General features: G+C 37.4%; 2 protein-coding genes, 1 long non-coding RNA gene and 1 other non-coding gene across 6 annotated transcripts; 2 read left to right on the top strand and 2 right to left on the bottom strand.

The window, feature by feature from the left end:
- Nucleotides 1-1,475: 1,475 nt before the first annotated feature.
- LOC107857165 (vinorine synthase-like) lies at nucleotides 1,476-2,968 on the bottom strand. Its single transcript, XM_016702103.2, has one exon. The coding sequence runs from the start codon at nucleotides 2,945-2,947 to the stop codon at nucleotides 1,649-1,651; it is 1,299 nt and encodes a 432-aa protein (XP_016557589.2). The 5' UTR covers nucleotides 2,948-2,968; the 3' UTR covers nucleotides 1,476-1,648.
- Nucleotides 2,969-4,274: 1,306 nt separating this feature from the next.
- On the top strand, nucleotides 4,275-6,572 carry LOC107843306. The gene is made up of 3 exons (XR_001666302.2): nucleotides 4,275-6,156; nucleotides 6,242-6,400; nucleotides 6,479-6,572. It is a non-coding gene; the product is annotated as an uncharacterized LOC107843306 (long non-coding RNA).
- LOC124892489 lies at nucleotides 4,709-4,838 on the top strand. The gene has a single exon (XR_007050277.1). It is a non-coding gene; the product is annotated as a small nucleolar RNA snoR74 (small nucleolar RNA).
- A 34-nt stretch (nucleotides 6,573-6,606) lies between the features above and the next one.
- On the bottom strand, nucleotides 6,607-18,140 carry LOC107843272 (V-type proton ATPase subunit D). 3 transcript variants are annotated; one of them, XM_016687545.2, is made up of 3 exons: nucleotides 17,831-18,127; nucleotides 9,207-9,319; nucleotides 6,607-7,642 (listed from the first exon to the last, which is right to left on the bottom strand). In XM_016687545.2, exon 3 carries the CDS (start codon nucleotides 7,623-7,625, stop codon nucleotides 6,840-6,842), a length of 786 nt encoding a protein of 261 aa, XP_016543031.1. In that variant the 5' UTR covers nucleotides 7,626-7,642; nucleotides 9,207-9,319; nucleotides 17,831-18,127; the 3' UTR covers nucleotides 6,607-6,839. The 3 variants fall into 3 exon arrangements, with proteins under 3 accessions (XP_016543031.1, XP_016543032.1, XP_016543033.1); XM_016687546.2 differs by having other exon boundaries at nucleotides 9,207-9,315; nucleotides 17,831-18,094; XM_016687547.2 differs by lacking the exon at nucleotides 9,207-9,319 and having other exon boundaries at nucleotides 17,831-18,140.
- Between the last annotated feature and the right edge of the window lie 3,513 nt (nucleotides 18,141-21,653).

Genomic DNA, 21,653 nt, shown 5'->3' with positions numbered 1-21,653 from the left:
CGGAGAACCAGTTTGGATTTATGCCCGAGCGCTCGACAACGGAGGCAATTCAGTTGGCGCGGAGGCTAGTGGAACAGTATAGGGAAAGGAAGAAGAATTTGCACATGATGTTTATCGACTTGGAGAAGGCTTACGACAAAGTCCCTAGGAAGGTTCTTTGGAGATGCTTGGAGGTGAGTGGGGTCCCAGTGGCGTATATCAGAGCAATCAAGAACATGTATGATGGAGCTAAGACCCAGGTGAGGACGGCGGGAGGAGATTAAGATCATTTCCCTGTCTTGACAGGGTTGCATCAGGGATCTACTCTTAGCCCGTTTTTATTTGCTTTGGTGATGGATGTGTTGACGCAGAGTATTCAAGGAGAGGTGCCTTGGTGTATGCTTTTTGCAGATGATGTAGTTTTGATCGATGAGACGTGGGGGTGTGTGAATGATAAATTAGAGGTGTGGAGACAAACCTTTGAGTCTAAAGGGTTCAGGTTGAGTAGGAGCAAGACTGAATATTTAGAATGCAAGTTTAATGACTTGAAGCAGAAGAACGAGGTGGTAGTAAGGTTGGATTCCCAGGTTGTGTGTAAGAGGGATAGTTTCAAGTATCTCGGGTCCATGATTCAAGGGAATGGTGAGATTGACGAGGATGTCTCCCATCGTATTGGGGCGGGATGGATGAAGTGCAAGCTCGCCTCGGGGGTGTTGTGTGATAAGAAGGTGTCGCCCAAGCTTAAAGGCAAATTCTACAGGGTGGCAGTCCGCCCGGCCATGTTGTATGGAGCGGAGTGTTGGCCAGTCAAGAACGTCCACATTCAAAAATTGAAGGTGGCGGAAATACGGATGTTACGTTGGATGTGTGGGCTTACTAGGGGTGATAGAGTTCGGAATGAGACTATCCGAGAGAAGGTTGGAGTGGCTTCGGTGGAAGACAAAATGTAGGAAGTTCGATTGAGATGGTTCGGACACGTGATGAGGAGGGGCACGGATGCTCTGGTTCGTAGGTGTGAGAGGCTAGCTTTGGATGGTTTCAGGCGGGGCAAGGGTCGGCCGAAGAAATACTGGAAAGAGGTGATTAGGCGGGACATGGGGCAGTTACAGCTTACTGAGGACATGACCCTAGATAGGAAGATCTGGAGGATACGAATTAGGATAGAAGGCTAGTGCCAGTTTGGGTCGTTAGTGTAGGGTATTACTTGGTGGATGTATTATTTTTTATGTCATCTTGTTTCATGCTTTATTACGAATTTGTTTACTATTCCTTGTTGGTGTCGTATTTATGTTATGTCATCTTGTTCCATGCTTTATTACGGATTTATTTATTATTCCTTGTCTTGAGCTGGGGGTCTATCGGAAACAGCCTTTCTACTTCTCCGGAGGTAGTGGTATGGACTGCGTAAATCTTATCCTCCCCAGACCCCACTATGTGGGAATACATTGGATTTTTTGTTGTTGTTGTCGTGTATCTTCTGTGCAACTTCACATATATTGCCAAATTGTGAGCCCTTTTGAAAAACAACAAAAAAGCTCGGCGTATACAGATGTTGTTCCTATCTTTGAAAAGGTAGAGAAGTTGTTTTCAATAGATCTTCAACTGAACGGATAGTGAAAAAGAGAAGTACCCACATGCATAAACAACAACAGTATAGTATCAATATCAACTAATACAAATGCAAAGCCAGCTGCAGCTCTAATTCTTGCTGAAAATTTAACATAATCTCTTTATCTTTCAAGCATATTCGCGCATCTATTCCACCACAATCCACTGAATCAATCAATCGAAGAGTATTTGTCGTTATCCTTGGATTTGAACTTACCCATGATGGTTTTCCCCAACCAAAATCAGCGTATGATCCATAGCCACACAAGCTACTAACTTGTAACGCGATCTCCCCTCGAATTTGCCCTTCCATTAGCTCCATGAAGTCATGAGGAATGGCGAAAATCGTTTCATCTTGACTTTTTTTATCCACATATTTGGAACCCAGTTGAGACAACGATTTTCTTATACAATAGACCAATGTGGCCAAGTCTGACCCATTGTTTTCACCTTTACATGCTATGGCAACTGCAACGGCATTTCCTACACAATGGTCTGGCAATGGCGGGACGAATCGCCTTCTTATATTTACTAGGTTCGCCAACTTTGATGGACCTGAATTAGATCTTATGACACATTTCCAAATTAGAGCTGATACAGCTTCAACCCGTGTGGGCACGGGTACATCATCGCTCACAGCCTTATCCCTGAGCAATGCTATAGTAGAAGCATCGAAGGTAAACAATTTAGAAACACGTTGTTCATTACAAAAGAAATTGGCAAACTGAGACTGCAAAGTTGGTTCGTTTGAAACATACGGAATAGGTGGTGGTAAGAATTTGGAAACTGCAACGAATTCAGGTAATTCATTGCAGCTACCTCGGGCAGTTGTTGCCCATGCATTGGCGAGGCCATACAATGTGGCCCCGTCAGCAATTTTATGAAAAGCACACATACAAATAGCCATACCTCCACATTTGAAAAGTGTGACTTGGACAAGCAAGGGATATAAAGTTGAATTATGAAATACTGTAGAGCCACTTTCCACAACAGTATTAGGGAGGAAATCTTTGGTTACATCAAGATTTCTAAGAACGTTTTCGAACTCATAATTATGAGCAAATGCCTCGTAAAAAGGCGCTCCTTCATCGTTACATTCTATTGAGATGCCCTTGATTCGACCAGCAAAAGGGTAATAACGAGCAAGAGTTTCAGACAGAGATTTCTTCAGAACGAATAATCTCGACGAATTGATTACCCTTGCTTGCTCATAGGAATAGGATGCATCAACAACATTTGGAGGAGGAGGATAAAATAGAGCTATGGGAGCATATAGTGATATTGCCATTTGATCCAAAAAAGAGTATTCAAAACATCTAAGGTGATTGGGAGTGGGAGAAAGAGGTCTAATGAACTCCATAGAAACTATCTCAATCTTTTTTTCCATGGCTAATTATGCAACTATTTAGTATAATTTGCTTATATATATATACACATTATTATATTCGAATTCCAATATATTATTATACATAAAGTCAAATTGTATGTTTCATGTGGTATCATTATAATGAGCTGTCTCCAACTGCTACTACTACTCCCAATACTATTATTTAACTTGTAGTGAACGAGGGAACACGTCGCATTTTTGAATTCCTTTACAAAAATTTAAGGGGAAATTGTTGTAAAATGAAAGTAATATGATATAATGGTTGTTTAAACGTGACATTAAATATGTCAAAGAAGAAGTAACGGATGTGAAAGAATAAAAAAGCATGTTGAACAGTTACATCAATATAATATGATAATTGAAGTATAAAAAATAACATGTAGCAAAAAATAGAACGAAAAGAAACAATCTGTTCATCTACCATCATAATTCGTATATTGAACAATCTTCTATCTAACCCCATAATATTCTAGTCTTATATGTGCCTATAATAATGAATGATATCTCACATGATTGTGACTTCTACATTTATTGCCAACTTATGAGTCCTATTAATTAAAAAAAAAAAAAAAAAAACATTTCAATTAGATATCATTCATATTTCCCATTATACAAAGTTTACAAATATCAAATGTTATAAGGAGCTACGTAGCACGATCTTAGCTTATCCTTTTATATACCAATATTGAAATGAAAAGAGATCGAATATAAAGACACTATTCTTTTAAGTGTTTCAACTCTCGTCTTTCACCATGTCTGAGAAAATAGAGAAGATGATGTAGATATCGCGATGAAAAATAAATTAGTCTATCATGGAGATAATTTCTAACCTTTAATCTAATATTAATTGATTTAACTTTGCCAAGGTGGAATTGTTTTTCACATGGAGTGCCACATGACGGAATTTTTAAACAAAAGAGAATGTAATACACACATCATCAAATATTAGTCGAGTTGTATTTCGCTAATTATTGAGTGATAATTTAGGTATGTTTTTGAACCTTTAATTCATATCAAAATGGTAATTTAAATAGTATAGTAGTATTAATAATTTCTATGATTATTACTAATCAATAAAAATTTCAAAATGGTAATTTTAGTAACAATTATAAACTCAACGGTAAGTTTTGAACAGTCCTTAACGGGCTTTATTACAACTATCTAAAACCCAATTACAACCGTTCGATCTAAAATTTCATCAAACGGCTTAGATTAGCCCAAAATAATACCGTTAGAATTGAAGCGTCGATTTATAAAGCTTCAAATAGAAGGATCCCTAATGTTTGAATAAAATGTTATGAACTTTAGATTTCAATCTGAGAGTGTAACCTGATGTAAAATGGGGTTCATTTGATATTCTTCAAATAGGTTTCTTGTAATAGTAGGACAGAAACTTTTGCTACGAAATGAATTCTCTTGCCCTTTTATAAAGTGAATAGATCTTTTATGTGTAAGAAAATGAAAATCTCTCATAGAAAAGACTAATAAGGGGCAGCTCGGTGCACTAAAGCTCCCAGTATGTATGGAGTTCAGGGAAGGGCCAAATCATAAGGGTTTATTGTACGGAGTCTTACATTACATTTCTGTAAGAGGTTATTTCCACGACTTGAACCTGTGACTTCCAGATCACATGGAAGCAACTTTACTAGTTGCTCCAAGATTCCCCTTCGAAAAAAAGATGTCGCAATAATCTTTGTGTGTTGTTTAGGGTTGGTGTTTCAGAGTAACCTGATGGAAAAAGTTGTGGCGGATTTCTTTTACTATGCCTCGTTAAAACTTCAGGGATATAAATATATATACATTGTTATTGGGTGAATCTCTTGAAATGTTCGTGATAGATGGTTCAGTAAATGATGTTACATAATGAATTCATTAAGTAGTATTGAATTTAAGGTGTTTTGTTTTCAGGGATGTATAGTAACTTTAGCTTAGATCATGTATTCATGTTAAGAAATCCACTTAATATGTATAAAGAATTACTTGGTACATTGTTATTGCGTGGTAAGGTTTGCGTACATTCTACCCTCTCCGGACATCACTTACGGAATTTCACTGGTTAATTTTTTGTTGTTGTATTGTGATTGAGTGAACCTATAGAAATGTTATAGATGGTTCAGTAAATGATGTAACACAATGAACTCTCTAAGTAGTAATGAATGTTAATAGTGTTTACTTTGCAGCTGAGTTGCGTGGACTCTTCACTTTTTATGTCGTACTTGTGTCGGTCGAATTCTCCAAAAATACACAACTCTTGGTGATTCCGACACGCACCCTACTGACATTTTTGAAGAGTCTGAGGCTTTGCAGGGACAGATTGTAACTTTAGCTTAGATCCTGTATTCGTGTTAGAGTTCACTTAATCATATATAAAAAGTTATTTTGACACATTGTTATTGGGTGAACCTGTTGAAATGTTCACATGGTTCAGTGAATGATGTTACACAATGTACTCTTTAAGCAGTATTGAATGTGACCTGTGTTTTATTTGCAGGGTCTCAGACCCTATATTTGTGTTAAGAAATTCACTTTATACGTATATAAATTTATCACAAACCTAGTAAGTAATAACGGGTAATGGGGTCTAAGGAACGCCATAAACTTAGAATTGTGGATACCCTTCTGTTTGTTCGATATACTAAATGGATATACTACTTGTTTGTATGTTGTTCACTAGGCTTCTGTTTGTTCGATATACTAAATGGAAATACTTGTTTGTATGTTGCTCACTATGTTTGTTCGATATACTAAATGGATATACTTGTTTGTATGTTGCTCACTAGGCTTCTGTTTGTTCAATATGCTAAATGGATATACTTGTTTTATGCTGTTCACTAGGCTTCTGTTTGTCTGAAACTAAATGGAAATACTTGTATGTTGTACAATAAGCTTATATTTGTTTGAAACTAAATGGCAATACTTGTATGTTGTTTAGGTGATGTAGTCGTAGTCCCTGATGCAGTAAAGCAAAAAAAAGAATATGACTACATTAATTCACAGCCTGAGATCGGTTGATTGAAGTTCACCACAAGTTTGAGCTTAATCCAGAAACTCTTTACCTAACAATAAACATTGTTGATCGCTACCTCACTGTGGAGACTGCATCAAGGGGGGAACTGCAGTTGGTGGGCAATTAGTGTCATGCTTATATAGCCTCTAAATATGAAGAAATTTGGGCTCCCGAGGTAAAATATGAAAGCCTCTTTCACCATATGAGCTGTTAATGGCTAAAGCTAACAGCTTTCTAAATGTTCTAATCTGTTTCTTCAGGTCAATGACTTCGTGTGCATCTCAGACAAAACTTACAGTCACGAGCAGGTGTTAACTGTGGAGAAACAAATTCTCGGGCAACTAGAATGGTATCTGACAGTCCCAACACCCTACGTGTTCCTCGTCCGTTTCATCAAAGCTTCTTTACCTAATTCAAAAGTAAGTTCTTTAACATACTTGCCTATTTGTGCGTCACAATTAGTTTACCGTACTAACTTTAATCCCTTTAAAAACCAGATGGAGAACATGGCGTATTTTCTGGCTGAGCTGAGGTTGATGAGTTATGAAACCATTATCTACTGCCCATCGATGATTGCTACCTCTATTAAATACATGACACAATTTTGTGATAGGCAAAGAGAATCTTGTCCACAATATGAGCAAAACTAAAATTTCCAACAAACAGCTCTTCAGGAAACAAACGACAAGGATGTTTACCGAATCAAAAAATGAAAAAAGCACACAAACTAGCCAATAAGGCAGATTCCGATAGAGTTCATTAGGTACAACATGCACAGGAACTCTTATTCAACAGGAAAAAATCCTCCATCTCATAATAGATAATACAGACAACTTGTATAAAAAACTGACCTCCAAATCAGAAAATAATGTCCTCATCTCTCTGCGAAGAGTGAGACAATAAGTTATGGGCTGAACCAAGTGAAATACCTTCCCTCAAAGAAATTTCTTCAGCAGCCTTCTCCTCTGCATATAGCTTGGCAGAGGCCGCCTGTTTCTCTACTTCCCTCTTCTTGTAACCTTGTATTTTCTTCAGACGGAAGAAGTCTTCCCTTTCTAATTCATCAAGTTCCCCCTTGATGTAAATAACTGTATTCTCCAACCGAGGCTTTACAACATTCTCCAAGGCATTGACCCTACGATTTGTGGTTTTTATTGCCTCATCGAGAGTCAAGAATGATGTTTGCAGCGAAGCAAGCTCAACAAGCAATTCAATAGATTTCACATAAGCAGCACGGCAGGCTTGTACCTGTTGCCCTCCTCTAGCTAATCCAGTCAGGTCATTCTTGGTTTCTCCTTCAGAGAAATGCTCAAACTTGGGGAGCTTCACCCCAGCAATATTTTCCTGTCTAGATCGAACTTTAAGAGTCGCATTCTGGACATTTTCAAGGACAACGTGCTTGATGTTCTCACCAGCAGAATATTTTGCCTCTGTCAGAGCAAAGGAGGAATTTTTCATGACATCTCCCATTGATTCCTTTGTTGATACTATTTTCTTTAGAATCTGACGGAACTGCACAGTCAAAGCATCACTTTTCTTTTTCAGCAAAGCATGGCCTCTTGTTGCTCCAACTAGGCGAGCTTTAATAACTCCAAGCATCGTAACTGTGGGGACAACATTCAAACGTTGACTTTGCCCAGACATTTTGCCAAGCTACTTAGCTGAAAAGAAGAAGGGAGGATATAATTTTCATATCAAAAAAATATCTCTTCAATATAAGACAGAATACTGAATGAGAGTAATCAAACATCATAATGACACTGCCAGTTGGGTTTTTCATTTTCCTATAGGAAAAGGGGTCCTTATAACCCATATTCGATGCCATGAACCAAAAATGTTATTAATTTAATTTTCACGGATAACCAAACTGACCAGATCCATGCTCCACTAATGATGATTAAAATTTCCACAAGAAAAATACATTAGTTATCAAAGATGCTAATATTTATTTCTTTTACACACTACCCCAATCTCAGAATGTTCTCAGGCATACTAATTGATTAAGATGCTTAAAGTGAAAATGATTAGAAGTTGAATTCATCATCAGAACGACGATTATAGCTCTCTTTTATTTTTTTAGCCAAAGTCAGTAGTTATGATTACAAGAAGGGAATTTGTGAATGAATTCATATCATTGACTTCTGATTCGTTCTGGCAAAAGCTAAGAATTCAACAATAAACGTTTCACCGCTACACCCTTTGGTTTTTTCCCTTAATAAGAAAAATTTTAAGGCATATCAGCAAACCAGCATAACTTAAGAGCAATCACAATATTGGAATAAGTAACAAGATCACACATTAATTATAAAGATTTTAATAATCTAAGTTGCTGCTTTTTCTTTTTAAATGACGATAGTGTTTGGGCCAATTTGTGTGCACCTCAACTATTCCCCCTAATACCTACTACCTCCCCGTAGCACATGCTTAGGCAGTTCTACGGAACAAAATATCCAATTGCAATTCCACAAGTGGAGTTCTAGAAGAGTAGTGTGTACATAGACCTTACCACTACCATGGGAGATGGAGAGGTTGTTTCCGATAGACCCTCAGCTCAACTAAAAGCAGCTCGAATAAAAGAAAATAACGACAGAGAAGAATCTCAAGACAATGCTAAATAAGGAAGACAAAGCATACTAAAAATAACAATCACTACAACAAAATACGATAGTTGAAGTACTAGAAACATTAAATAGTAACAGAAATGGAATTACACGAAACTACCATAGTATACTAGGACTATTAAGACCGTAAGCTCTAAATTAGAGAGGTTTCCACAGTAGCAGAACACAAAGAACGGATCTTTTTCTGTTTTATTTAACAAGAAAAGATTTGTTTTATGAGGTGATGGATACACTAGCCATTCATGGGGCAGAATCCAAAAACAATTGAAACCCAGATTCAGAATTCACTGTCAAAGATCCATAAACTTAATAACTAACTGCATATCATGAACTGAAACTCACAATACAATGAAGAAAAGATCATCTATTTTATGATCTGATTCCCTTTAAGAATACCCAAATAGCAGCTCCTTATAATTAAGAAGGCATATACAAGTTGTGAAAATCAGAAAGAAGAATAAACAAAGCAAAATTGAGGATTACTGAGAAATAATTCAGAATTCAACATGGAACAGATGAAAACTATTGGATAATGAGAGTAAGGTTTTCGCCAGAGAGAGAGAGAGAGAGAGAGAGAGAGAGAGAGAGAGAGAAGGGGACTTACAGGAAGGTGATCACGACGAAATTCAGAACAAGAAGAATGTGGGGTCAACTGTGTCAAGAACAAAACTCTCGGCCCAAAAATTCAATTGCGATTTGAGTCCCACTTAGAACTGCCTATTAAAGATAAAAAGTGTTACGGTGATTTGATATTTGACATAAGATGAGTTATTTATGGTTAAGTTTGGTACTAAATTTATGTCCCAATAATTTATGCCTCACATATCTTACCCAACAAGAGGATAAAAAATCACAAATGACGCTCAACGCCATTCAGATAAAAGCAGCCATTATGGCATGTGCCCATATAAGAACAGCATTTTACAACTACGATAGTTACAGAACCTCATCCTTGTCAAAGCACATGTTTTGCAGGGTTCAGAAGATTCTACTGCCTCAATCCGGAATTATGTATCCTGCTTTCTATTTGGATACTCACAAAATGTGTCCACATTCTTAGTAATCACAACCTTCTCTCCAAATCATAAGTATCTTTCAACCATTTATTTTTTTATGCTACATAATATATTCAAATTCTTCAAAAGGCCTGATTTATCTCCACTTTTGAACCACTTATGTTTAAGTATCAATAGAACTTGGAGCAGGGTTTACCCTGTGCGTACCCCCGAAGGGCAGAGGCTGCAGGTTCCCTTGTCAACAACCACAAAGAAAAGAATCGATATAAATTAAAGTTCTGTTTAATTTTAATAATCACATCCAACCTAAATGACAACAAGTACTATTATGCCTCAATCCCTAGCAAATTAGATTCAGCCATAGTGCATAGGAACCACTTTGTCCATGTCACTCCATTTAAACTTATCTCAATCCATGTTAATATAAAATAAACTTAATTTACATTTTTACCGGAATATGATCTTTGAGAGGACTAAAACACTTCTAGAAAATATTGGACTTAGAGTAGACTTCTATACAGATTCTTTTATTCCATTGCGCTCCGTTTTTTGTTAAGTCTGCATGGATTCCCGGAGAGTAGGTAGGTTTCTCAGGACAATTTCCTTCTATGTAATTTTAGGTCCAGATCCCCTTAGCACTTCCACTCACCTTGATTTCACACTTATCAACTGGTACACCTAGAAGTCGATGTAGAATATGATCAAACCATCTCAACAACTTTCTAACATTTTATCCTCAATTTGTGTCACTTGTGTCTTCTACCTAAGTGTGGATATTTTTTAATCTTTTCTAATCTTGTATAATTGCATATCCATCTTTGAATCCACATATTCGTGACACAAGTTTGTGTATATTTCTCAACTAGTAGCTATCACCTATATGGATCTTTACTTTCATTGTGCCTAAACTAAATATAGATCAAAATAGAGGAAAAAGACCCATACAGGTGATAGTTACAAGTTGAAGATAAGTTTTAGATTTGTTATAGAACTTCTAATATCATTATTATCACTTTAGCTCATGTGCAGTATAGATGTTCATTGGTGTATTTTGGGCAAGGAATTTTGACCCAAGGGACATCTTGTCTAATTTTCCCTATTTTTATTATATTGGCGTTTGTATTTGGGGCGGTGGGTGTTGAGTCCGGTGGTGTTTGCCCCTTAATTGAGTATAGTTTTGTTTCGGGAGTATTCCTTTGAATTTGTGTGAGCCTTGTATTTCCTTGCTGCTGCTTTGATACTACCACCGTGTATATCTGTATATTTTCCTATACTTTCGTATAGTTGTGGCTGTGGGCGGTAATGGGTGGATAGGGTTATGTCCGAGGGGGTTGGGGAGTGGGGCCGTGGTGGGGGCGGGGGATGAGGAGAGGGCGGGAGTGGGAGGGGGGCTAAGGTTTGGCCGCGGGGGGTAGTGGAGGGCGTGACGGTAGGCTGAGGGTTGGGTCTTGGAATATAGGGACCCTTCAGGGTAAGTCCATAGAGCTTGTGAAGATTCTTAGGAAGAGGAGGATCAACATTGCGTGTGTCCAAGAGACCAAGTGGGTAGGGTCCAAGGCTAGGGATGTGGATGGTTACAAGCTGTGGTACTCTGGGAGCGATAGGCGTAGGAATGGAGTTGGCATCTTAGTAGATGAAGAGCTTAGAGGTCAGGTAGTGGAGGTGAAGAGGATCAACGATAGGTTGATGACTATTAAGTTGGTCGTTCGGGGGTTTACCCTGAACGTGTGTAGTGCTTATGCGCCGCAAGTGGTATCGGAGGGGGAGGAGAAGATGCGGTTTTGGGAGGTTTTGAAGGAGGTGGTGAGAGGCGTGCCTAGTTCGGAGAAGATTGTTGTAGCAGGGAATTTCAACGGGCACATCGGGGCGCTACCGGGAGGTTTTGGTGACGTGCATGGTGGTTTTGGTTTTGGGGAGAGAAATGAAGAGGGGGCGACCCTTTTGGAGTTTGCGAGGGCCTTTGGGCTGGTGGTGGTGAACTCGGGCTTCCCGAAGAAGGACGAGCACCTGATCACCTTTCGAAGCGCGGTAGCCAGGACTCAGATTGACTTTTTGTTGCTTAGGAAAGGGGATAGGGCGTTGTGTAAGGACTGTAAAGTCATCCCGAGTGAGAATCTTTCGACCCAGCATAGGCTCTTGGTTATGGATTTGGGTATAAAGAAGAATAGAAAGAGGAGGACTAAGGAGTGTAGACCGAGAATTAAGTGGGGCGGCCTGACGCCAGTGAATGCGTGGGAGATAGGGGAGAGGTTGGCGGGAATGGGGGTGTGGGAATGTAGGGGGGACGTGGATAGTATGTGGGACAGGGCGGCAAGGTGTATCAGGGAGAATGCAAGTGAGGTGTTGGGTGTTTCTAGGGGCCGGGCCGGGCACCATCGGGGGGATTGGTTTGGTGGTGGAATGAAGAGGTGGAGAAGAAAGTGGGGACCAAGAAAGGGGCGTATGCTAAGTTGGTGGAAAGTAAGGACGAAGAGGAGAAGCGGGTAAACAGGAAAGAGTACAAGCTAGCGAGGAAGGAGGCGAAGTCAGCAGTCACGGCAGCTAAGACGGCCGCTTTTGAGAGCTTGTATGCAGGGTTACAGGAGAAAGGAGGGGAGAAAAAGTTGTTTAGACTCGCTAAGGCTAGGGAGAGGAAGGGTCGTGACCTCGATCAGGTGAGGTGTATTAAGGGGGAGGACGGTACAGTGTTGGTGGAGGACGGCCACATTAAGAAGAGATGGCAGTCGTATTTTCATAGGCTCTTGAATGACGAAGGGGATAGAGCTATTGTGTTAGGGGAACTGGAGCACTCAGAGGAGTGTCGGGATTTTAGCTATTGCAGACGTTTTAAGGTAGAAGAGGTTAGACAGGCTGTCCGCAGGATGCGAAGGGGTAGGGCGACGGGGCCAGATGAGATACCGGTGGAGTTTTGGAAGTTCGTTGGAGAGGCTGGTGTAAGGTGGTTGACTGGATTGTTTAATGAAATCTTCAGGACGACAAAGATGCCCGAGGCGTGGAGGTGGAGTACCATGGTCCCTCTCTATAAGAATAAGGGGGACATTCAGAGTTGCAATAACTATAGGGGGATTAAGTTATTGAGTCACTCTATGAAGATCTGGGAGAGAGTGGTCGAGGTGAGGCTGAGACGGATAGTGTCTATTTCGGAAAACCAGTTCGGATTTATGCCCGTCCGCTCGACGACGGAGGCAATCCACCCGGTGCGGAGGTTGGTGGAGCAGTATAGGGAGAGGAAGAAGGATCTACACATGGTGTTTATCGACCTGGAGAAGGCATACGACAAAGTCCCCAGGGAGGTGCTTTAGAGATGCTTGGAGGTGAGTGGAGTACCGCTGGCATATACCAGAGTAATTAAGGATATGTATGATGGAGCGAAAACCCAGGTGAGGACGGCGGGAGGGGACTCAGAGCATTTCACTGTCCTAACAGGATTGCATCAGGGATCTACTCTTAGTCCCTTTTTGTTTGCGTTGGTGATGGAAGTGTTGACGCGGCGCATTCAAGGGGAGGTGCCGTGGTGTATGCTTTTTGCAGACGATGTAGTTCTGATAGATGAGACTCGAGGGGGTGTGAATGACAAATTAGAGGTGTGGAGGCAAACTCTTGAGTCTAAAGGGTTCAGGGTGAGCAGAAGCAAGACAGAGTATGTGGAATACAAGTTTAATGACGTGAGGCGGGAGAATAAGGTAGTAGTGAAGCTGGAAGCACAGGAGGTATGTAAGAGGGATAAGTTCAAGTATCTTGGGTCCGTGATCCAGAGTAACGGTGAGATTGACGAGGATGTCTCGCACTGTATTGGGGCAGGATGGATGAAGTGGAAACTCGCGTCGGGGGTGCTGTGTGATAAGAAGGTGCAGCCCAAGCTTAAAGGCAAATTCTACAGGGTGGTAGTCCGTCCGGCCTTGTTGCATGGAGCGGAGTGTTGGCCAGTTAAGAACTCCCACATCCAAACAATGAAGGTGGCAGAAATGCGGATGTTGCGCTGGATGTGTGGACTGACTAGAGGGGATAGAGTTCGGAATGAGACTATCCGGGAGAAGGTTGGTGTGACTTCAGTGGAGTGCAAGATGCGGGAAGCACGATTGAGATGGTTCGGACACGTGAAGGGGAGGGGCATGGATGCCCCGGTCCGAAGGTGTGAGAGGCTAGCGTTGGATGGTTTTAGGCGGGGTAGGGGTAGGCCGAAGAAGTACTGGGGTGAGGTGATTAGGCGGGACATGGAACAGTTACAGCTCACCGAGGACATGACCCTAGATAGGAAGGTCTGGAGGGCGCGAATTTCGGCAGAGGATTAGGGCCAGTTTGGGTCGCTAGTGTAGGGAATTACTTGGTGGGGGTTTTATTCCTGTTATGATTCCGTGTTCCGTGTTCCATGTTCTATTACGAATCTGTGTGCTTTCCTCTGCTTTCCTCTGTTTTATATTACTTATGGGTGCCGTATTTATGTTATGTAATCTGCTTCTGTGCTTTACTATGTGTTTGTGTGGTATCTCGTGCCTTGAGCCGGGGGTCTATCGGAAACAGCCTTTCTACTTCATCAGAGGTAGAGGTATGAACTGCGTACATCTTACCCCCCCCAGACCCCACTAGGTGGGAATACACTGGGTTTGTTGTTGTTGTTGTTATTATATTGGCGTTCAAACAAGTTTTAGAAACACCTTTTAATCTTACCCAAACGCTACAAAAGCGCTTAAAAGCTATTTTAGCTCAATAGCACCTAAAATAAGCCAATCCAAACAGGCTCTTAGACTTCCTTTTACTTATCCTAATCATTATTATTCTCTAGAGTGTCTATCATTATTATCTAGAGTGCGTATCAATAGTTCAAGCTTTTCTTTTGACACACTCACCTCGCCAGTTAGTACAAGAGCCCTCAACAAATACCATACATCATGGGACCTCATCTTGTATTATATTAGCTCATCAAAAATTAGAGTACACATGTGTGGGTTCAATATGATCTCTAGTGTAATCCCACTATTATCGGAACTTCTTTATGTCCCCTACTATTTTTCTGATACTAGCGATTGCTCCTTCATACATATCATTTACGACATTTATAAATTTAATATGAACTCCTATCTTCAACAACCACCAAATGACTTTTCTTGGAACTCTAAATATGCTTTAATCAACAATCACCGTTTGTAGGTCCCTTCCAATAGTGATAAATTACCTGCATATTCTTAGCAAGAATCCAGCCTCTATTGTCGATCTACCAGGCATAAATCTAAATTGGATATGTTACTCATTCGGTTTCCCTAAGTTTACGCTCTTATCACTTTTTTTCCAAAGCTCCATCATATGGCTCATAAGTTTAGTGCCACGATAATTTGCACAACTTTGAAACAAAATGCTAAATTGGGATTAAATATTCAAGAATAATCAATAAATGCTAAAGTAGCGGAGGACACATCTACTCAGTTAGGCCAACAGGAAACAATTGAAAATAGAAAAAGCCAAAAGACAGAGTAAAAACCTGCCTATTCAAGATAAAATTTTAGACAGCACCTCCCAACATTATCAGCAAATCGATTAAGTTTAGCATTTATCAGCAATTGAAAACTATCCCTATAGAGATAATTTACTCAGAAGGCAGGCACAGCACCACCACGTTTAATTGATTATATAAATTTATAGAAATTAATTTGTAACATCAAATAAACATGATATAGAAACATATCACAATAACAGGACCTTCACAAAGTTGAAGCGCACGGTTTCCGATGACTCGATTCTCTCTCAGTGCATGTTAGCTTAACTTGCGTCAACCATGGATAAGAGAGCTCGGCAGCCATCGCAGAAGGCTTTAATGGCGAAAAAGGCTACTGCACCACGGGGGCTTACACAGCGAAGACCTAGAGTTACAACTTCAACTCAATTGGGAGCAAAGTTGGGCAAAATTGGGGCCTGAAACAGTAACTTCACCTAGACCAATTCCTGGTGAATCATCGGAGGAAGAAGCGATGAAAGTAACAACTAAATTGGACAAAATTCAGTTGAAAGCGAAGCAAGTAGAGTCACAACAATGCTGGTTAGATGGAAGCACACAGATTGCAGAACCATCCAGTAGTAGTTGAAAATCTTGGACAGATATAGTTAAAGAGGAGGTAACTGCATCGGCAAAGAAAGAAGCGATTTGGGATAATTTTGAAGTCACGAAGGTTGTTAATGCTGGTTTCAAGCTTGATTATGTGAAACAAACCAAGCAAGGTGAGAATCAATGCATTGAAATTGGTTTAGACGACATTAGCTCAGAAATTGAGTACCGGAAAACATGAGGTGATAAGAGGGTGGAATTTTATCATTTTGATAGCAAGCCTTTCATAGTTAAGGCTTGGACTCCTGACATGGAATTCTCTAAGGATGAGTTACGTCCAGTATCAATATGGATTAGGTTGCCAGGCTTAGACTTCAAGTACTGGAGTCAAAAAGGGCTTACCGAAATTGGAAGTTGTTGTGGGGAAACCACTAATGGTGGATAACAACACAGGAAAGAAGGTTGGTCGGATCTTAACTATACTAGGTTACTCATTGAAGTGGAACTAAATACAGCACTACCAGAGAACATTATGTTTAGAAATGAGAAAGAATAGTTGATGGAGCAAAAAGTTGAGTATGAATGGAAACCAACCTTATGCACTTTTTGTGATAAGTATGGACATGAACTGGAGGTGTGCATGAAGAAAAATGTCACTAAAAGGAGCACAATTACTGAAGAAAAACTTGAACTGCACAGATGAGGAAAAGATAGCTCCAACAGAGGTGAAAAATGGTTAAGGTTCATATTATTTACATGGAAGTGTGATCCAAAATCAGAATGTGATCCAAAATCAGAATGACACTGTCTGTTTGGTTTTTCATTTTCTTATGGACAAAGTAGTCCTTATTTATCCATATTCTAACACAATTTAAGCCACAATGATTGCAGTAAAAATTTGATGTCATCATGTCATGAACCAAAATTATCATTTATTTGATTTTCATGGATAACCAAATTCATCAGATCTATGCTCCATTCCTGATGATTAAAAATCCAGGAGAGAAAATATATTTTAACTATCAAAGATGCTAATATCTATTTCTTTTACACACTAACCCAATCACAGAACCTGTTTAGGCATATTGATTTAATTTTCATTCAAGGTGCACTTACTATAATTTATGATGTTTAAAGTGTAAACGATTAGAGGTTGAAATTGCAGTTTATGCCAACATCAGTAGTTATGATTACGGGAAGGAAAAATTTGTGAATGAGTTCATATTAATGACTTCTCAATCCATCTGTGTAAAAGCTCAGTATTGAATGATAAAAATATTTCATTGTTATTGCCCTTCTGTTTTCATTCCTTAAGATAAATTATCAGCAATAAATCAGCACCACTTGAGACCAATCACCACACTGGAAGAAGCAATAACAAGACTACACATTAACTAACTAAATAAAGGCACAAATAAAATCCAAGTTGCGGCTTTCCTAATGCATTTGAAGTAATTACGTGAATTGCGGTTATTTACTTTAAAATCCACTGTCAAGCAGTTCCGCTACTGAAAAATGGCTTGAAAACTCAGACCATGAACTCTAGATTTGGGGGTTTCCGCTATAGCCGTCTCTTCTTTTGTTTTGTTAACCAGAAAAGATCATTTCATCAGGTAATGGACATGTTGGAGTCTCACATCGGTGGGTTAAAAGGTCCTTGGTCACCTTATATAGTCTTGGGCAATCCTCCCCTCATTAGCTAGCTTTTGGGGTTGAGTTAGGTCCAAAGTCCATTTCTTTATCAGGATACACAATACAGAAACACGAATCAATTGAAACCAAATGCACATTTCACCATAAGTACACATGTTCCTGGCGCGGAGACACGAAACAATTGAAACCAAATTCAAATTTCTACTATACACTACACGCATCCCTGACACAGAGACACGAAACAATTGAAATCAAATTAACATTTCACCATCAAAGATTGTTGAAAGGGGATCCATACTAAACTCAATGAATTGCATCCCATGAACTGAAACTCACAACACAATTTTGATTTTGTGATCTAATTTCCTTAAACACAATACACAATGGGCAGGTAAGTATAAATTACAACACTTTGGACCTAAATCATCAGATTATAAGCAAACCAGGATGCATGTATATACAACAACTTCACAAAGAAGTAAACGCAAATCGAAGCATCCAACAAATGAAAAAGGAACTTACCGAGTAGATATCGCCAGAGAAGAAAGAGATCGATCACGAGCAGAAGAAGAAGAGACTGCGGGTGGTCAACAGTGCAAAGATGATAATGTTTGGGGAAGAAAATACAATTGCAATTTCAGACGGATCTCGCTGGAATACGCTATTATGTAATGACTTATCATTCACATAACTCTGTAAATTTCGGGATTTAACTTATTATTTGCAAGTTCTCGGGACAAATTTTTTTATAAGAATAAATTTTTAATATAATGTAAATGCAATGTGTATTTCAGAAAACTAAAAAAAAGGAAAATTGCAACAGTAAATTTATCCATGTAGTCCAAAAGCTATTCAAAGAAGATGAGGCAAATTTGGGCTTGATCCGGTTGGCTATTGGGCTGACCTAATTGAACTTTTTCTAGGAAAAATTAACATAAACATACACATCAACTTACCATATTTACATAAATCTTCATTCTTACAAAACAATTACAAAAATTTCAACTAATTATATATCTTCTTTGAATGTATCAGGAAGCTAATTATGTATCTTTGTTGGATGCATTATGTATCTCGGCAGATCCCAAATCAAAAAAAAATATCGGGAGCTAATTATATATCTTTATAAAGGAAAAAATGTAACTTCATTGGATGTATTGAAAGATAATAATGTATCTCAATTGACCCAAAATTGAGAGATTTTCAATAATTATGCAAAATATTGAAATTTTTTATAATTAAACTCCAAAGTGTCGGAATGTTGTTTGCCCGTCCTATTTTTGGACCTCAGTTATTTAGCAACTTTCCTAACGCACACTAGTATAGGTGCTAATTGCTCAATGTATCAATAGTTTCAATAATTATATATTTTGCAACAACAACAACATACTCAGTAAAATCTCATAAGTGAGGTATGAAAATTTTAATACATTATATTTGCCTCTAGATACATGTATTCGACGAATGTACCTAGCTAGCTTCTCTCGATCTCTCATCCCTCTACTTCTTCGTATCTAGTGTATATGTTCACTATGTATCTAACGTATTCAAAATTAATTTCAGCTAGTGTCTCCAATATCATTTCATCCAGTGTATCTTATATCAAATATCTAATGTATTTTGTATCAGATAAGATGCATGTGGAGCAACTTCGAATAATGTATTTTGTGTATCTGTGTATAGATACATATACGGTATACCTCGTATTGACAAGATTGCAGCGGTGCATACATACCGGTATCCTTGCATAAATGCTCGCCAATTTGAAAAACAGATATTGTACCTTCTTGCATAGATACTTACACATGTATCCGTGCATATATTCAAAGCGAAAAAGGCAAAAAATCTGGGCAAGAAGACTTTTAAGGATGTACATAATTTGAGTTGGTTTGAATTTTTCAATATCAAACAAATCAAAAGTGTCTATATTTGTCTGTTTATACATTTCAGGGCAATAAATATTTGGAAAAAATACATAAAATAGAATACTTAAGTATTAAATTATAAAAAATAGCAACACTTTTATCAAATTACATTTTGCAGCATATGTATTTGTATTTTTGTAGTAACAGTTTGCAAAAATACAAAATACATATCGATCATAAGAGCAGTAAAAATCATATGTATTTGTATTTTTGTAGCAACAGTATGCAAAAATACAAAATACAACTTGTTATATTATGTAATTATGAAACTGTTGTTATGAAACTCGTAATTAAGGTGATAAGTATGTTATTTCTGAATTTCTAAATATTTTCAAAAGAACAATATAATACAATTCTTTTATCGTGATCTTTCAACATTTAATAATTCTCAAAAATAAAAGTTATTTCACTAACAATGAGTGATGTGTAAATTAAGGTTATCTTTTCCTTTTTTCTATCATGGATTAATAGATTAACGATTTTATGTTAGATGTCGTGTCACACTTTTTTTCATTTAGTTTTTTCTTTTTATGAAAATGAAGGGTAGGAAAATTAGGAAATTGAATAAATTTCTTGTTTAGACAAAATGTAATCAATGTCAACTTGAAAAGAAGTAAATTTAATCAAGAGTAAATTGATAAAGTTACCTTTTATTTTTTAAAAGTGAGAAATTTGTTAAAGAGTGTGTACAATTCAAAAGGAACACTTATTTAGGAGTTCAAATAAATTTATGTTTTTTACTTGTTGTGGATTACATATATCTATAATTTATATCTATAATATATTAAAAGTGTGAAAGCTATTAGAAAAGTGATTTGAACTTTTTCCCCTTCATTAAAAGTCTATACTTTAGACAAAATTGTCTTTTTACTATTTTTCTTCAATTATTATATAATAATATTATAATATTTAAATTAAAATTTTCTATAATATATGGTAAAAGAAAAATATCCGTTGAAAATTTTTCCTTAAAAAAAAAAAAAACAAAACCAACAATTACCCTAAAGTTTCAAAAAAAAAAAGTTATTTTAACTTTTTAAGGAAAAAAATAGACACGTTTTTATTAAAAGGTATTGGAGATTGGAGAAATTTTTTTTCATTAATTTGATACCATAACTAACTTTTTCTTTGCAACATAAAAATAAAAATCTTCCATATTTAAAAAAATCTTTTTTGTAGGAAAAGGTATTGGAGAATATATTCTTTTTTTCTACAATAATATAATAACATCTACAATGTAAAATTTATTGGTGGAGATATTCTAATAACTTCTTTTTTTATGAGCTCTGAAGGTGTCATCTACAATCACAGAAGGTTAGGTTTAATTGTATTGTTCTCATATTTTGATTATCGTATTGTTTTGTTGTAGTTACTGTTATGTTCAAGTCTATGTGGGATGAATGTTTGATCGGACTTTGAAACTTTTGCATTAAGGTTATGTTTGATGATATTGTTATAGTATTCTCGAATACAGTAGTTTTTGTTCTATTATTATTTTGTTGTTTTTTGAAGTGATGGATCAACGTTTGATCGTGAAAATTTTGCCTTAAGGCTATGTTTCATGATATTGTTGTAATATTCTTGAATACAATAGTTTTTGTTCTTTTATTATTTGTTGTTGTTTTAAGTGATAGATTAACGTTTGATCGGGCTTTAAGGATTTTTCTTAAGGTTAAGATATAATCAGATTATTATCATATTATTTTATTGAGTTTATAGTGGTATATGAATGTTTAGTCAGACTTTGAGGAATTTTTGTGTTAAGGTTAAATTTAATCAATTTATTTTGTTGTAATTTCTTATTTATTACTATCTGTTGTTTTTGTTATTCTCCGTGATGTGATAGTTCACATCATAGAAGACGATCTAGATATTAATACTTCACATATGGCTTGACATAAAGTACACATGCAAAGCACGTAAATTTAACTAGTATTTTATATAGGAGACAACGCACTATAGCTTGATCATCTATATATACTAGGGAAAAGGCTCAAATATGCCACTGAACTATCAGAAATGACTCATTTATGTCATTCGTTTAAAGTTGGGCTCATTTATGCCATCGCCGTTACAAAACTCGTTCATCCATGCCATTACTTTTTAACAGTCAGTTTTTAAAAACAGCCTTGCCACGTGGCAACTTATTAGAGGGGCACGTCATTTTTTTTATTTTATTTTTTAATTAATTTTTTTTGATCCATTAAAAAGATTCCACCCAATTTTTTTATCCATTAAAAATTAATTTGATCTATACTTTTAAAATTTGATTAATTTTTCATGATCAAACAAATATTTAAAGATTTTTTTTTAAAAAAATCTACTACTAAAATTTATAACCAAACACTATTCTAATTAAGCATAAAGTATGTCTTAGCATACATGAAATATTTTGTCAGCCGAATGTAAGTAACTTTTTA

This window comes from Capsicum annuum, chromosome 1 (assembly GCF_002878395.1).
Source record: "Capsicum annuum cultivar UCD-10X-F1 chromosome 1, UCD10Xv1.1, whole genome shotgun sequence".
In the NCBI taxonomy this organism is placed as follows: Eukaryota; Viridiplantae; Streptophyta; class Magnoliopsida; order Solanales; family Solanaceae; genus Capsicum; species Capsicum annuum.
The sequence above is the reverse complement of the archived record's forward strand: the minus strand, read 5'-3'. Positions and strand labels throughout refer to the sequence as shown.

Excerpts from the sequence above, each read along its gene's own strand:
- LOC107843272 (XM_016687547.2), bottom strand. The coding sequence starts at position 7,625 with ATGTCTGGGCAAAGTCAACGTTTGAATGTTGTCCCCACAGTTACGATG.
- LOC107857165 (XM_016702103.2), bottom strand. The coding sequence starts at position 2,947 with ATGGAGTTCATTAGACCTCTTTCTCCCACTCCCAATCACCTTAGATGT.